This window comes from Rhinopithecus bieti, unplaced genomic scaffold (assembly GCF_001698545.2).
Source record: "Rhinopithecus bieti isolate Rb0 unplaced genomic scaffold, ASM169854v2 scaffold_33210, whole genome shotgun sequence".
Taxonomy (NCBI): domain Eukaryota; kingdom Metazoa; phylum Chordata; class Mammalia; order Primates; family Cercopithecidae; genus Rhinopithecus; species Rhinopithecus bieti.
The window spans coordinates 594593-610124 of NW_016814226.1; the positions used below are offsets into that span (position 1 = coordinate 594593).

General features: G+C 56.9%; 1 protein-coding gene across 1 annotated transcript in view; it reads right to left on the reverse strand.

The window, feature by feature from the left end:
- The window catches only part of SCUBE1 (signal peptide, CUB domain and EGF like domain containing 1), a 150230-nt gene that overhangs the window by 21912 nt on the left and 112786 nt on the right, over nucleotides 1–15532 (reverse strand). Inside the window, exons 7-9 of the mRNA XM_017850047.1 lie at nucleotides 9076–9198; nucleotides 6093–6209; nucleotides 4400–4522 (exon numbers count right to left, since the gene is read on the reverse strand). Of these exons, the coding sequence (XP_017705536.1) occupies nucleotides 4400–4522; nucleotides 6093–6209; nucleotides 9076–9198 (363 nt within the window). The remainder of the gene's footprint in view (nucleotides 1–4399; nucleotides 4523–6092; nucleotides 6210–9075; nucleotides 9199–15532) is intronic.

Here is a 15532-nt window from a genome sequence, read left to right on the forward strand (position 1 = left end):
CCTGGAGATCACAGGTCCCTTGGTCGTGTGGGGATGCTGGGCCCAGACAGCTGGCTCAGTCCCTCCTCCCGCTCAGGCTCCAGTCCTGGCGGTGAGAAGGTTCCTGTCCCCATCCCCAGACCAGGAACTCCCTGAGGGCAGGGCGGAGTTCTCCAGGGCAGGCGTCTGTTCCCCCGGCGGTAAATGAACATGGGCTTCCTGGGAGGGGCCATGGGAGGGACTGTTCAGAAGCACCTCTTTGGGGCAGCCCCTGATACAGCCATCAGGTGTCTGGAGATGTCCGAAACAGCCTCCAGAACTTCTCACATGCTGACTTATCTTTAGAGGATGAAAAATTCCCCTGGACTCTGAGGAAAAGACTGACGGTTCTACAGCCATGGTAAATACCAGAACTGATTTTACAGACAGCTACTGGGTCGGTAACAGCCGGCTTACGTGGCGCACCTCTGAAAGCCAGCTCATGAGTGACAGCCTCACACTCTGCTCAGTCATCAGTGTGGGGTCACTCCAGGGTAACCAGGCTTCCAGGCTCAGGCAAGTCACCTCCCTTCTGTAACCCACACAGGGCATGCTTTTAGACTCCCATCACCCTGATCCCAACCTGCCTGGAATAAGCTTGCTCCAAATCCCCAGGGAAGACCGACAGTTTGCCTTGCTCCCTGAGCCTGCCTGACCAACACAGTTCCCCCTTTCTTTCTTTTTTCTTTTTTTTTTTTTTGAGACGGAGTCTCGCTCTGTCTCCCGGGCTGGAGTGCAGTGGCTGGATCTCAGCTCACTGCAAGCTCCGCCTCCCGGGTTCACACTGTTCTCCTGCCTCAGCCTCCCGAGTAGCTGGGACTACAGGCACCCGCCACCTCGCCCGGCTAGTTTTTTTGTATTTTTTTAGTAGAGACGGGGTTTCACCGTGTTAGCCAGGATGGTCTCGATCTCCTGATCTCGTGATCCGCCCGTCTTGGCCTCCCAAAGTACTGGGATTACAGGCTCGAGCCACCGCGCCTGGCCAGTTCCCCCTTTCTTAAGTGACAGCTCAGCTTTCTGGTTTCAGATACTGAGCGGTGGCTGATCTCATCCTTGGGTAATTCTGGAGGTTCCTCCAAGATTGTTTTAGAAACCCTTGCTTCCCAGTGTCCTTTGGGAGTCGTGGGCCACAGGTGTCCTTGGTCAAGCCCCTGGGGCCCACATTTTGTCTGTCCTGCTGATTGCTTTCTGGGAGGGCACAGTGCGGCAACACTCTGAGCTCTCACTTGCTTTGCTGCTCTCTTGCGCTGACTGCTTTGTTAGCAAGTGGGCCTCTGGCTGCAGAGCAATACCTTGTGTTCAGAGACGCACATTTACCTGTGTGTTCTGCTGCTGGGCACTTTGCTTTTGCTTGACTATTAGATAAAGGTTTATCTCATGAGTTTTGTTGTGCTCTGACTTGTCTTGTATCTGCTGGATAGACAACAGGGTGCTCCTTGGGGAGCAGATGGCAACACAGACCCTGTATACTTCCAACTCAATCCAAGCTGGCTCCCAGGATCAACAGACAGAGGTCTATGATACTAGGGGCCAATTCCCGTAGGCGACTAGGCAGAGTTTTCCTTGGGTCTCTTCTAAAATCTTCCTAAGGGCACTCTTGTTCTGCCAACACATGAAAGGAGGCGCCTTTGTTTTCTCCATATTCTGGGGTCACAGCTGTCAGATCACTGACTGCACGGCCCTTTCCAGCCTGTGTATGTTAGGGGGAACCGGGAACGTCATTCTAAACGCACACTTTTGACTGATGAAAGTGATGATCATGGGCTGGTTATGCCAAGGCTGCAACTTCCCTGGCTGAACTCCTGCAGCCTTATGAATTTAGACTATTATCCTAACTTGTGTTTCTCTTGGTAAATGGCATACTGCCCCCTACTCACCACAAAACCCAAACAGCGACAACCACCACCAACTTAGAATAACATTGGTCATTGTGGGAACTTCTGACACATCAAAACTAATACATTAATATATTTAAGAGGAGCTCTAAAATGTTAGGAGACAAAATGCCATCATTTAATACCTTCTGCCACTGGTATATCTTGGCCTCAGTTTCCTCCCGCCCAAACCTTCTGAAATCCACTTGCCGCTCTCTCCGCCCAGCTCCATCTTCACCAGCCACTCATCGCATCCTACCCTCTCTGCTCCTGCCCCTCACCTCCTACACAAGCACCTCCTCCCTCAGGGTTTATCCCAGGAAAGGAAAAATCCTATTGCACAATATTCCATTAAAGTTGCTGAGCCAGAAATCAGATCTCTAATGCTAGATGTAAAGCCAGGCTAGAGCTATGCCGAATGCTGAAGGAAATTTTCCTAAACTCCAGGAGACAGACGAACATTTGCTTAAGAATTCAGGATATCGCTGGATAGCTATTGTCCTGGGTGATCAGATCTGTATCACAATGAGTTCACCTAACTGTTAGGATCTTGGATGGAAGAAAAAGTTCAAAAGCAGCAGACGGTAAAGAGCAGTAGAAGCGGCCGAGTGCGGTGGTTCACACCTGCAATCCCAGCACTTTGGGAAGCTGAGGCGGGTGGATCACAAGGTCAGGAGTTCGAGACCAGCCTGACCAACATGGTGAAACCTCCTCTCTACTAAAAAGACAAAAATTAGGTGATCTGGTAATGTGCCCACCTCAGCCTCTCGAAGTGCTGGGATTACAGGCGTGAGTGACTGCGCCCGGCCAAACATTTCCTTCTGAGAAACTAAATGTGTCAGCCTCTTTCTTCCGCCACTCAGTTTCCTCGGCCCTTGGAGGCAGGTTTGCGTAAACCTGCTCACCACGGAGCAATGACCCCGTAACATCCTCAATGAACAACGCTTTCCTGCAAAGAGTCTGAAGGTACCATATCCTTCCTATGCTCCTAAGACGGATATCCCCTAATGCTGCGTCTGCCACCAACCAGCACAACCCCAAACAAGCTCTTTCCCGAAACTCAACAGAAGAGCAGCACTTGACTTTGTTCAGTGAGACTTTGCCTGAACCGCACAGCAGTTCCTTCCGTAAGTACATGAGAAACTCAGCCTTCTGATTTCAGATATTAAATGATGGTCTGTATTCGCCAGCGCGTTCATTCATCCGACAAATACTGACTCGTGTCTATGATTGTCAGGGTCTGTTCCAGGAGCTGGGGCTCCAGCAGTGAATGGGACAGGTCAAGAAGACCTGTTTAACTGTGTAAAGCTTCCATTCTAGTGAGGACAGAGAGACGGACAGACAGACAGACATAAACCAACACGAACCTGTAAAGTGCACATCACTTCTGGTGGCTGGGAGTGTGATGGGAACGAAAGAAAGCTGGAAGCAAAGGGGGCCCAGATGGGTGCGGAACTGGCCCAGGCTGCGGCTCTGGGTGGGTGACGGGGCAGGCCTCACCCACAGACCGTCACAGCAAGGGAGGGGTGAGGAGTGCTGGGAGACAGCCCCTCAGGCCAAGAGAAGTGCATAGCCTTGGGCCGAGGGCTGGTGGAGGCCCTGTGAAGTCAGTGAGGCTGGCCTGAAGCAAGCGAGGGAGACAGCAGCGGGCAATCCCATCAGCTGGCCTTCAGGCCATTCCAAGCACTGTGGCTTTGATTCAGAGTCAAAGGAGTTACGGGGTTGGGTGGTGGTGGTGGAAGGGGTAGAGGGTGTGTTGCGGTGGCGGGGAGGTGGGGTGGTGGGCAGTTCAGAGCCCAGAGGGATGTTGTAACTTAAATTTAAAAGGCTCACTTAGGCTGCCCTGGGGATGTTAAGAGCGTGGCCGGGCAAGGACCTGGTGTGAGGTTCCAGGAAGGCAGGCCCACAGCCCCAGCACCCAGACAGGGCCTGTGTACAGGGAACGCAGGGGCCCCTCCAGAACTCAGCCTAGGGGCACCCAGTGCTGCGAGCACGTCCGCAGAGGGTGCAGGGACCATGGGCTTTCCGGGTGGCACTGCCACATCCCCTGCAACTGTGCCCCACTGAGGCTGCTGCACCCCGAGTGACCCTCTTCCTCCCCCTCAGCTTCCTCAGCAGGACAAGGGGAAGCTGCCAGAGGAGAGGCCTCCACACCCACCCACTCCCTCTAAGCTTCTAGCCCTGCGGAGACATCAGCAGGGCCCCTGTGTCCCACGGCTGGGGCTGCACACGGACCCCCAGATCTCCTCTGTGCCCTCCTCCCCACCGCAGGTCCCTGTTGCTGTGCCTCTGGCTGACACCGGCATGCTCTGCCTGGGACCCCCTCCTTCTCTGCAAGTCCTCATTCCCATCAGCCATACCCCAGCAGCAGAGTAACCTCTGCCCGGGAATGCAAGGCCTAGAGGAAAGGGAGGGGCTGCGCTGCTCAGCCCTACCTCAGAAAAGCCACTGCCCCTCCCATCTAAGCCCGGGTACAGGGGAGGAGCCAGCACAGGGTGGCCACCTACCCATGCAGTCCTTCCGGTTCCAGTGGAGCCGCCTCCCTGGGGGACAGACACACTCGTAGCTGCCCTTCGTGTTGACGCAGCCCTGGTCACAGCTCCCGTTGTTCATGCTGCACTCATCCACATCTGGAAGCACAGCGGGCGTTAGGGCAGAGGGGAGGCTGGCGGCTGGCGGCTGGCAGGGGAGGGGACTACCCGGGGCAAGAGGGCCGAGAATCTCCTGACCCCACAGAGTCAGACAGCGTCACGGAATGCAGAGGAGCAGTGCACACGCCACACGCACACACACATGCGGGGGTTTATAAGGCTCCTCACAGACCCCAACGTCGCTTTCCCTAGGAATCTCAGTTGTTTTCTGAACTCAGGCAGCTGCACCCCAGGCTCGGGGGCAGAGGAGGTGGCACGCGATTAAAGTTCCAACCCAACCAGGTTTTGTGGCGCAGGGAATATGCACTGCTCCAGGGACTGTGAAACTGATTTTACCGTGGGACTCTGGACAAGCCCTATTCTAGCCCCAGGTCCCCTGCGGTACAACAGACACCAGGGTGAAAGAGCTCACCTCCTCTGACCAAAAGCATCTGCTGGAGCTGGGGGAAGGGGCTGGGCTCCATATTCTGCTAGTTCTTGAGCTGCCTGCACTCGGCAGGCCCAGGGAAGGGGTGCCCAGGTTTTCGAGAGTCTTTCCAGAAGAATCTGTAGCCCACCTCCAGAAGCCCAAGCACCAGCTGTGTCCTGATCACATTGTTGCCTGACCCTCTCTGATCTTCAAGTGGCCTGGCATCGTGAGTGTGGCTACTCCCAGGTCACAGAAAAGGAAGAGACAGGGGGACCGTCCTTGGCTTCCCAATCTTCACCCACCACGCCCATATAACACCAAGTCCCAGCAGCCTGGCTCTGGCTCCTAAATACATCTAGAACCTTCCTCTTTGTTCCGTCCCTGCCCACCCTGCTCTAGCTCCAGCAGCGCGTGCTCCCATGCCTGCAGCTGTCTTCCCAGTGGTACCCTGGATTCCGCTCTCCTTTCCATGTGGCCACTGGGGCATCCAGTTCCATGAACTTGACCATATTGCACCCCTGCTTAAACCTTCCACAGGCTTCTCCTCTGACTGGGAATACACCCCCAACTCCCCTGTGGGCTCACGAAGCCTGCATGGTGGGGTAGCGCCCCCTATCTGCATCTTCCTCTGAGCTCCCTCCTCCTGTGGGGCCCAGCCCTGTGGCTGCTTCTTGGTCCTTCTGTCCACTGCTTTCTCACACGGAAGCCTCTGGAGTGCCTCCCCTACCCCCCAGCCAAACACTTCCCCTTGAGGATCCCGAACTGCGCCTCTACCCTGCCCCTCTCTGCTGTGAGCCTCCCTGGAACGAGCTGTCTGGAATGTCCATGTCTTGGCTGCCTCCACTCCTGGCCTGGGTTCTCTAGTAAATGTGGTTTCCAGCCCCATGCCCATCTGGCCAAGCCCTGGCACTGACAGAGACCTGCTACCCACCTCTAACCATTTCCTGCTACGCCTTGTCTCCCCAGCCCTGCCCCACTTGCCCTTGGCTGAGCCCCTCTGCCCAGCAGTCCCTGTCCTTGCTGAGGCCTCGGGCCCCCCAGGGTTGAGGGCAGGGTTGGGATGCGGGGTGCAGTGTAGATGGCCGTGTGGCCAGGCGCGTGCCTCGGGGGGAAGGTGGCCCTGGCGGGCAGGCTGCAGACCTCCGCAGTGAGTTGTCCCATAGAGGATGTAGCCGCGGTGACACAGGCACTGGAAGCTGCCCGGGGAGTTGATGCAGATGTGGTCACAGGTCCGCTCGAAGGAGCACTCGTCGATGTCTGCATGGCCACAGGGAGACAAAGTTGGGGGAGGAGTTTGAGGGAGTGGTAGGTAGACACGGCCTGTCACTCTCAGTCACTCAAGGCACATCTGTGGACACAGTCCCTGGGCCGAGGCGCAAATGGGAGACTCCTTCTTGCTGCTCGACTTTCCATTGTTTCCATTAGCCTTCTGTTTCTGGGTTGGGAGCCACCTCACATCTTTTCTGGAGATGAGCAGGGCAGAAACATTGTGAATGGAGGGGATTATTATGAATCTCTGCCATTTTACAATCTCACAGTCAACTTTGATTAGGAGTGGTAGAGAGGCATTGAACCCACGTCTGCAGGAAACAGACTGCGGCTGGCCCCAGGGCCCTGCGGAGGCAGCTGACTTGGGACATAAACCTAGGCCTCTTGGATGCTGACCAAAGCATCTTTCTCCATCACCCCACGATGTTTCTTGAGATAATAAGGAAAACCATACAAATAAAAAGAGAAGAGGAAATATACCACCCATAAAGATTAAAAAGGCAGCTCTGATAGAATACGAAAGGTGATGATGAGCTTCCTGGCAGCCAAGGTAAAAAGGGAAAGAGGGAAGGTCATGGGGTGTTTGTTCCTGGAAAGGAAAAAATGAGCCACCATGTTCACTGGAGACAAGTCTGTCCTGGCCATAAATTCTGAAGAAAATGGCTGTTATAGGACAGTTGATGTGGACCCCTGAAGGCAAAACAGTCACCAACCTGCCCCTCCTTGGGCATAACAGTTAAGAGTTCATTCTTGGCCGGGCGCGGTGGCTCAAGCCTATAATCCCAGCACTTTGGGAGGCCGAGATGGGCGGATCATGAGGTCAGGAGATCGAGACCATCCTGGCTAACATGGTGAAATCCCGTCTCTACTAAAATACAAAAAAACTAGCCAGGCGAGGTGGCGGGCGCCTGTAGTCCCAGCTACTCCGGAGGCTGAGGCAGGAGAATGGCATAAACCTGGGAGGCGGAGCTTGCAGTGAGCTGAAATCCGGCCACTGCACTCTAGCCCGGGCGAAAGAGCGAGACTCCGTCTCAAAAAAAAAAAAAAAAAAAGAGTTCATTCTTTGAAAACATTAGCTCATATAATTTCACAAATATTTGTAATATATGCATATTTATAAAAACACTAACACAAGGAAGAAATTGTGCATGGGTGCTCAAAGGCGAGTGTGCTCTCTCCCAGGGAGGATCTGGGACCTCCTGGTGCTTGTGGCACCCGGGATAAAATCTGAAGGATAGGACCAGGCTGGAATGAGGGAATGAGTGTGGAGGAAGGGTGATTCAGGCAGCTGCTAGGAGGTAGGAGCATGCGGTGCCCAGGAGATGCACCTGTTCCCTTGGGCCTAGCCCCATCTGAACTCCCCTCCCCTCCTAGGAGCCTCCTAGGAGCCACCCTGGCAGGTCCACTTGTGTGGAGCCCGAGGGGGACTGCGGGGGTGTCTGGGGTCCCCTGAGTGCCAAGCAAAGGAGCATGGACCCTTCCCTGCTAGACCTGTGGAGCCCAGAGCCCCAAGGCCTCAGAGAGATGAGCTTGGAAGGGCGTGGAAAAAGAAACAGGTGAGGGTGGGGCGGGTGAGGACAGGGCCTCACAAGCGATCTCACCTCCTCCTCGACAGCCGCCTGCCTCTTTCAGGGGGCAACTGGGATGCAAGGTCAAGGGCTCTCTTCAGCCCACTGCAGAACTTGGCAAGGCCAATAGAGAAACAAAGTCGAAGTCAGAGGAACCCTGATAGGGCCTGGACAGACGCTGTGCTCCTGACCAGACCTCAGGCCCTGAGGAGGACAGGGCCAGGATGTCCGTCCAGGGACGAAGAGGCTGAGCCTGGCGAAGGGAGTGGCTGGCCCGGGGCACATGTGATTCTGAGGACGGCCGGCCCTGGCGCCACTCCAGCCAGCCTCCTGCTTTTACATTCCTCAGGGACTTTGCGGGAGCACAGCCCTCACTTCTCAGGGCCTCACCCTGCCCTGTGCCAGCCCCTGAGCTGCACTGACAGGCAGAAGCACAGCCCAGTACCCAGACAAGGCCACATGCTGCCCGCAACTGCTGGTACCCCACAGGCACAAAATAACCAGACCACAGCTGGATAATCGTCAGGGAAAGAGAGCCCCTGCCCTGCCACATGGGGTGCCCCACCCCCTGCACTTTCTCCCAGTGTGGGGTCTGCAGGGCACCTGTCTCCTTCCTCATGGCCTCATCCGGCCCCACCAAGTTCCTTGTGGTCCCCTAAACCTCCTCAGGCCGGCAGTGCCATCTCCTGTGTGGGTTTACCTCCCTGGCTCCTCCTGGGAAATCCCTACTCACCCCTCAAGCATTTCACCAACGGACCCTCCCCTGTAGCCTTCCCTGACCCCGCTCTGCACTGCCAGCCTCTGGGCTCCCGCTGCATCCTGGATCCCACTAGACTCCTCCTGGGCCGGGATTCTTGGCTTCTGTCCAGACTCCTCCTTCTCATTATCCTTGTTCCCAGCAGGTGAGGATTGTTTGAGAATGCCTGCCTGCAATGTGCAATGCTTTCCAACAGATGGCAGCATCCCACCTCCGAAGCCAGAGGAGTTCGATGCTGGGAGGCCCGTGGGCCATATGGGGAGGGAGGCGCTGGGTGAGCTGATGAGCTCGGCCACCGGCTCCCTCTGCCACCTGGGACATGTGCTGAAGCCCTCCTGGGCCTCAGTTTCCCATCAATAAAAGGAACAGATTGGACTGGATGTCCCCTAGAGTCATAAAGGACTCCCTTCCCTCGGGCCCAGCCCCATCCGCACTCCCCTCCCCTCCTAGGAGCCCATGTCAGCCCAGGAGGGGAAGAGGCACGACCTCGCTGGGCCCGAGGGCCACCTGGGGTATGGCAGAAGCTCACCCTGGCAGGTGCGCTCATCGGTGAGCAGCTTGTAGCCCTTCCGGCAGCCGCACTCGAAGCTGCCCACGGTGTTGCGGCAGAAGTGGTCGCAGCCTCCGTTGTTGACCAGGCACTCGTTGATGTCTGTGGGAGCCAAGGGGGATGGAGGAGTGAGAGCCAGGAGAATCAGCTTGCGTGACCAGCGGAGGGACGACAGACTAGGGGCGGGGATGATACTGCTCTGACTTGCCTGGTGCACACTTCCCAGGCTGGCTGCTGGCTCCCCATCTGGGCAGAGGTGTGGAGACCCTGTCTCACAGGGGTCAGGGCAGGGGCTGGGTTGTACTGCAAAGGGCCAGTTCCCCAAGCTTCACCACTTCCCCTGAGACTTGGCAAGCCTGGGATGTGTGACATCGAGTAGAGAGGAAATGATGGCTGCTGTGCCCGGCAAGAAAGCAGGGACGGCGACTCTCCCATCTGCAGGTTCTGGGAGGCCGCCTGGCCAGCAGGGAGGCTGGAGCAGGCAAGCACCACTTCTGGTGACCTCAGCAAGCTCCTGGACTCCTGAGCCTTGGCCTCCTGTCTGCAGAGTGAAGACAGGAAGTGCACCCACTTTGAAGGACGTCACGAGGACTAGAAAACATTTCCACAGTGCCGGTGCTTGGCCAGCGCTCAAGAAACTTTTTTCAAAAGTAGGCATTTTGCCTCTGTTGGAGGAGTACACTGAGGCTTAGAGAGGGAAAGCACCTGGTTCAAGAGCCTTCAGAAGGTAAGTGGGGAGCTGGGCTATGCAGTGGGCCTGACGCTCCCCACTTTCCCAGCCTGACTCCTCGCCTGTTTGAGCTGCTTCTTCGCTTAGCAGTGAATGAGGTGTAGCATGCTCCGAAGGTTGCCTGGCCCAATCCCGTGTAATAAATGACGACATCCTGAGCAACTCTGCCAGTCAGTCTCTGCTTGCATACCTCCAGGGACAGGGAGCTTTCTCCCTCCCAGCATGGCCTGCTGGCCGATGCCTCACAGATGTCTTCCTCACCCTGAGCACAGCCCTGACTCCTGTGAGCCCCCATGCTCCTGCTCCCTTGCCGGGCCCATCTGGGCTTTGTCCTTAGGCCCTGGGCCAGCCTGGCATTCTGTTTCATCAGAGGTCCCTGTCCCCAAGGGGCCTCTTCTCCAAGAGACACAGTCTTAGCTACTCCCAAATTCCTCTTGGGTCCTGACCTCCAGTTCCCCATGCTGGCCACCCCTCCAGACTCTCTCCAGTTCCCCATGCTGGCCACCCCTCCAGACTCTCTCCAGCAATGAGTAACAAAAATAAGAGGTTTTACTTCTACACTACAGGGTGGCTTAAAAAAATAATCAGTGCTGGCCAGGCACGGTGGCTCATGCCTGTAATCCCAGCACTCTAGGAGGCCGAGGCAGGCGGATCGCCTGAGGTCGGGAGTTCGAGAGCAGCCTGGCCAACATGCAGAAACCCTGTCTCTACTAAAAATACAAAATTAGCCGTGTGTGGTGGCACATGCCTGTAGTCCCAGCTACCTGGAAGCTGAGGCAGGAGAATCGCTTGAACCCAGGAGGCAGAGGTTGCAGTGAGCCGAGATCGTGCCATTGCACTCCAGCCTGGGCAACAAGAGTGAAACTCCATCTCAAAAAATAATAATAATAATAATAATCAGTGCTGGCTTTCGGGACGGTGGCCTCACCCTGACTTGGAGAAGCAAACAGGAGGCAGTGGACGAGGCCCTTCCAGAGAGGACAACGGGAAGAGCAACGCCTGTTGGTCACCGGCCACATCTCAGCAGACCTGCCAGACGCAGATTCCAGCACCTGCAGAGCCCATCCTGGGCGTAGTTGCTGGGTCAGGTGCCTGAGGGCCCGTCCAGTGTCACTGGCACCGCCTTGTGCGGAAGGTAAGCCTGCCCCCACTTTACAGATGGCACTGAGCCCCGCAGAGGCAACTTGTTCCTGGCACTGCTATTCCGGCCTCAGGCTGGCCCGTGTCGTTCTCACTTTTCTTTCCTCAAACCAAACAGGCTGGACTTGAGACCTGCCCAAAGTCCTAAAGCCGTGTTCCCAGGGAATGTCCCCCAACGATGACAAAACCAGGATATTAGAGGCCAAATCTCGGGTCAGGAATATTAGAGGCGTGCGGGGTCGAGATGCCCACGTGGCTCTCCGGGAGCCTCGGGGAGGGACATAGCATGTACTTCCTGGTATCATCTCACGTGACCTTCAAAACAACCCAGACAGCAGGGCTCCCATTTCACAGAGGAGGCCACAGCACTGCACGCAGGAGCCGTGTCTCAGCCAGCACCGTCCAAACCCAAAGACGGGCCTCCTGCAGCACATCACGCTGGCCCTGTAGCCACCACAGAAAGAGATATGAAGCCCGGCGGTGCTGCTCCAGGGCAGAGGTTTAGGAATCTCGATCATTCCTTCCCCTCCAACCCCGGGATTCGAGGCGGATGGGGAATTTCTAGATACAAGGCCCAGGTAGAAGAACAGAGGCCCATCTTGGCTCTGCCTCAGTTGGCTGTGTGATGTTAGGCAGGGAAAGGCTCCTCTCTGAGCCTTAGAGTCCCATCTGCAAACTGGGCTGCTAAATGGTGCCTCTCCTCGCATCCCCTCTCCCAGCATCCTTAGCAAACTGAAATGAGCTAAGGCTGCTAAGCAGACAGGGGCAGCACATGACCATTCTCACCACTCCTGCCTCTTCAGTGGAGCCTCAGGCCCTCCAGAACCCCCAGCCCCATCCCCTGCCCCATCTGGGCCTGTCTGCTAAGGGGCTGTCATAGCAACCAGACAGGCAGAGGGAGGCATGTTTGCCTGAGGCCCAGGCTGGTGTAGCTGGCTGCCTGAGGGTCAGGATGGAGGCAAGCCCCCTCCTCACACTACCTCAGGGTATAGTGAAGGGGCTGCTGGGCTCATGGCCCCTGGGGTGCAGCTTCTGCGCCTCTCTTCCCTTCCACTCCTCCCTGGGTTCCCACCCTACTGCCCTCCACCAGGCAGCCAGCACCACCTTCCACACACAAATCTGGCTGAGTCCCTGCCTGCTGGCCAGCATTCTGAGGCTCCCGGTCTGCTAGGATGTGGGCCCTCCCTCTGCAGAGGCTCCCAGTGCTTCCCTTCCAGCCCGGCCAGGCTGCCTTGCCTCCTCTCTCCAGCCTGCTTGGCTCCTGCCCTGGCAGCCTGGACTCCAGCGACCGCACCTAGTACAGCCGCAGCCCCCACTCTCACCTGCTGACCCCAATCCTGGGAAAAACGGCCCTTCCAGAAAGCCTTTCCCGTGTTCTTTCCAGAGCCAGTAACTTCCTCTTCATGGGACCTGCCTTTGGGGGCATGAGAGGGCCTTGGGACACAGACTTGGGGGTGTCTGTTGCTATCTCGCACCCCAGGGCCCAGCGTGAGTGTCCAGGAACACTCACTGAATGAATGAATGGGTCACGGTGATTCCAGACAATGGATCGGGCCTGAGGGCTGAGGGAAGGGTGGGGTCTCGGGTCATTGAGTGGACTATTTGGGTGCATCACCTAGAGTTGGAGCTCGAGTGCGTGTGCATGGGGGCAGGGCGATGGGGTGAGCTATAGGGACGCACAGGACACTGGTTCTGGCTCCCTCCTGCCCATCTCACATGGGGGACCATGTAAGGGAGGGCTTTTGGGTGGGAGCAGAGGGAGGGCATGGGGTCATGGGCTGGCATCATCCTGGAGTGCCCAGCAGGGAGGGCCAGCTGCTGGGCGGGGCTGGCCAGGTGGCGGGCACTCGAGGGCACCATTGTTCCCACTCGGGTAACAGCCCTGGCTGTGGCCTGCCTGTCCCAGAGCACTGTGGAGGGAGGAGAGGAAACAGGCAGTAGGTGGGGGGTTCTCCCAGATTGTTCTGGAGATGCTCGGAAGAGGGGCTGGTGTCCCTGGGGGAAATGCAGGCTTCCGCTGAGGAAGGGAAGATACACGTCTGCCTTCTCTCACTGCCAGCCACCGGCAGCTCAGCCCTTCCCTGTTTCCTTCAGCTATAGTCACTTTCCCATCCTCCTAACTCTTCACTTGCCAATGGCAAGCTGCAGTCCTGCATCCTTATTCTTGAGGCCCAGGACCCCCTTCCTCTTGGAGGGACCGATTAGCAAGATAACCACCTCCCAACACCAAATGGGCAAGGCACCCAGCAGGGAGCCCTTGAGACGAGGGCTTAGGCACATCTTCCAGGCCCCACTCATCCCCATTTAGACAAAACCTCCCAACTTTCCCGCCCCTGCCTCCACCTGCCCACGTGACCCCCGCCCGCCCAGGGTTTGCAGCCCTGGGCTGTCCAAGCCCGCTGTGACCTCTGTTCTCCAGCCACTCCTCTCGTTTGACATTGACATCTTGGCTTTCAGAAAACATGGAGCCTTTGAACTCCCTCCTCTGAGATCCTCCCAGGACCCTGCCAAGATCACGGTGTGCACCTGACCGAGGAGCCAAACCCTGGGACCAGGGTCGTCCATTTGCTGGGAATCCTCCTGCCTGTGCCTCTCCAGCCAGGGCTGGGGACACACCAATGACACCAACCCTGGGGCTGGAGGCCACCGTCTGATTTCCCAGGCTCCCTGAGGTAGTCCTGTGGGCAGTTCTAGCCAGTCCCTCGGTGCTGAAATGTGGGCATCTATGGACATGTATGGTCTCTGCCTTCTCTATGTCTGCTGCCAGTCCTGCCTTGGCACTGCTATCTTGAGCCTGAGTGACAGCAGCTGTGTCTGGCTGCTCTTCCAGACCCTACTGTGACCCCACTGTGGCCAGGGTCAGTTCAAAATGAAAACCTGGGCGTAAGCCTCTCCTGCCCAGTGCTGACTGGGACCTGGCCAAGCTTGTAGGGTAGCCCTGGGCCTTGTGCCATCTGGCCCGCCTCCTTTGCATCCTTCCCAGTCCCAGGTCCTTGAACCTACAGGCCTCTGGCAATAGTCACAGTGCTGAAAATGCTTTCCCTGCCCCCACCATTGCCTGATAAATGCCTCTTGCCCTCAGCCCTCCCCGGCCTCCCCCACCTCCTACCATACTGAACTTCTCTATCCCACACCAAGCAGTCTGTAATACTCAAATATCTCAGTGATTTAAAAAACGAAAACCTGTCTTCTGCACTCAGTAGAGGATCCCTACAGGCAGGAAGCATCTCTTTTATTCATCCTTCCTCACTGGAACCTGCATACAGTAGGAGTCCAGAAAACGCACCTGTTCCGTGAGCAAGTGAGGTGATCTCTGACCTCAGCCAGTGGGAGCCAGGGCCCTAAGGGCTCTGAGTGCAGCTACAGGCCTGGGGCTGGGCGTCCGTGGAGGAGGTTTGGCCAAAGGGCCGAGTGGGGCAGCCTGGTGAAAGAGCCCCAACTGTTTGAAGAGGAAAGGAAACGTGGTGGTGCGGGGGTTGGAGGGTCGCCTTGGGGCTGTGGACAGCACTCCTGAGCGCCACGCTACCCTCAGAGCCAGAACCAGAGCGGAAGGAAATGAGTGTCCCTTGGGGTACCGAGGGATGGTTAGGGGGCAGCAGTGGGAGCCCCAATCCCAGTAGCCCCCTCTTGGGCCACATGCCTGCACTGTACCAGGCCTCTATCTGGCCCAGACAGGGTGGCTCCTGGCCTCCAGACCCCCTTCCAGCAGCCCCAGCCTTGCCCGAGGAATTAAGCTCTGCTTGCCACTCTGGCCCTCCAAAGGCAAATACTGGCAGGCTGTGCCATCGCTGGGCTGTGGAGATGCCCAGATCTGCACACACCTTGGGCTTCCTCGGCCAGTCACTCCTGGCACCGAGTCATGTGGCGAGGACTCAGACGCCACCCACCTGCCCACTTGCCTGCCAGGAACGCACTGAGGCTATTAACAGGCTGAGTGGTGGCCACAGAAGGGCTTTATTTTCAAATAAACAGGCGGAAGCACTGTTATTTCTGTCAATAATCACTCGGTTCTTCCCAGCGAGTTGGCAAGGAAGAAGTCATACACTGTACAAAAATACATTTATTTTTACAGGCTTAAAAAAAGTCCACCTCAAGCTATTTTAAGTCACCCTAACCTCCACTTTCAATATTTTCCCCGACTGGACTTTGGAAGTTCCAGTTCCTCTGCCCTCCATGTCCTGCTCTCTAGGCTCTCCCTTCCTGGCCAAGTGTGGGGGTTCTGCCCAGAGCTGGGGTGGGGGTAACTGGAGGGCGGTCTGGAGCGAAGCTGGGGGCACTGAGCGCTGCCCCTCACCCTTCAGCACAGAGCTCCAGCACTCAGGCCTAACACCCTGCCCCAAGGTCCACAGCTTCTTGGGGGCTCTGTCCATCCTTTGGGGGTAGCTGGATCTCCTCATCTGCAGGGCTGGTCTATGCCTTCCCCAACGCCTGTCTTGAGAGCCCAGCCAGCTCTCCTCTCCCAGCTCCCCATCCTTCCTGTTTCCCGAGGGTCCCCTCAACCCAGGAGGTCCTGGGTAAGTCTTTGTGGGGTGACTCAGGGGACGAGTGGGAGGATACACTTCTGCC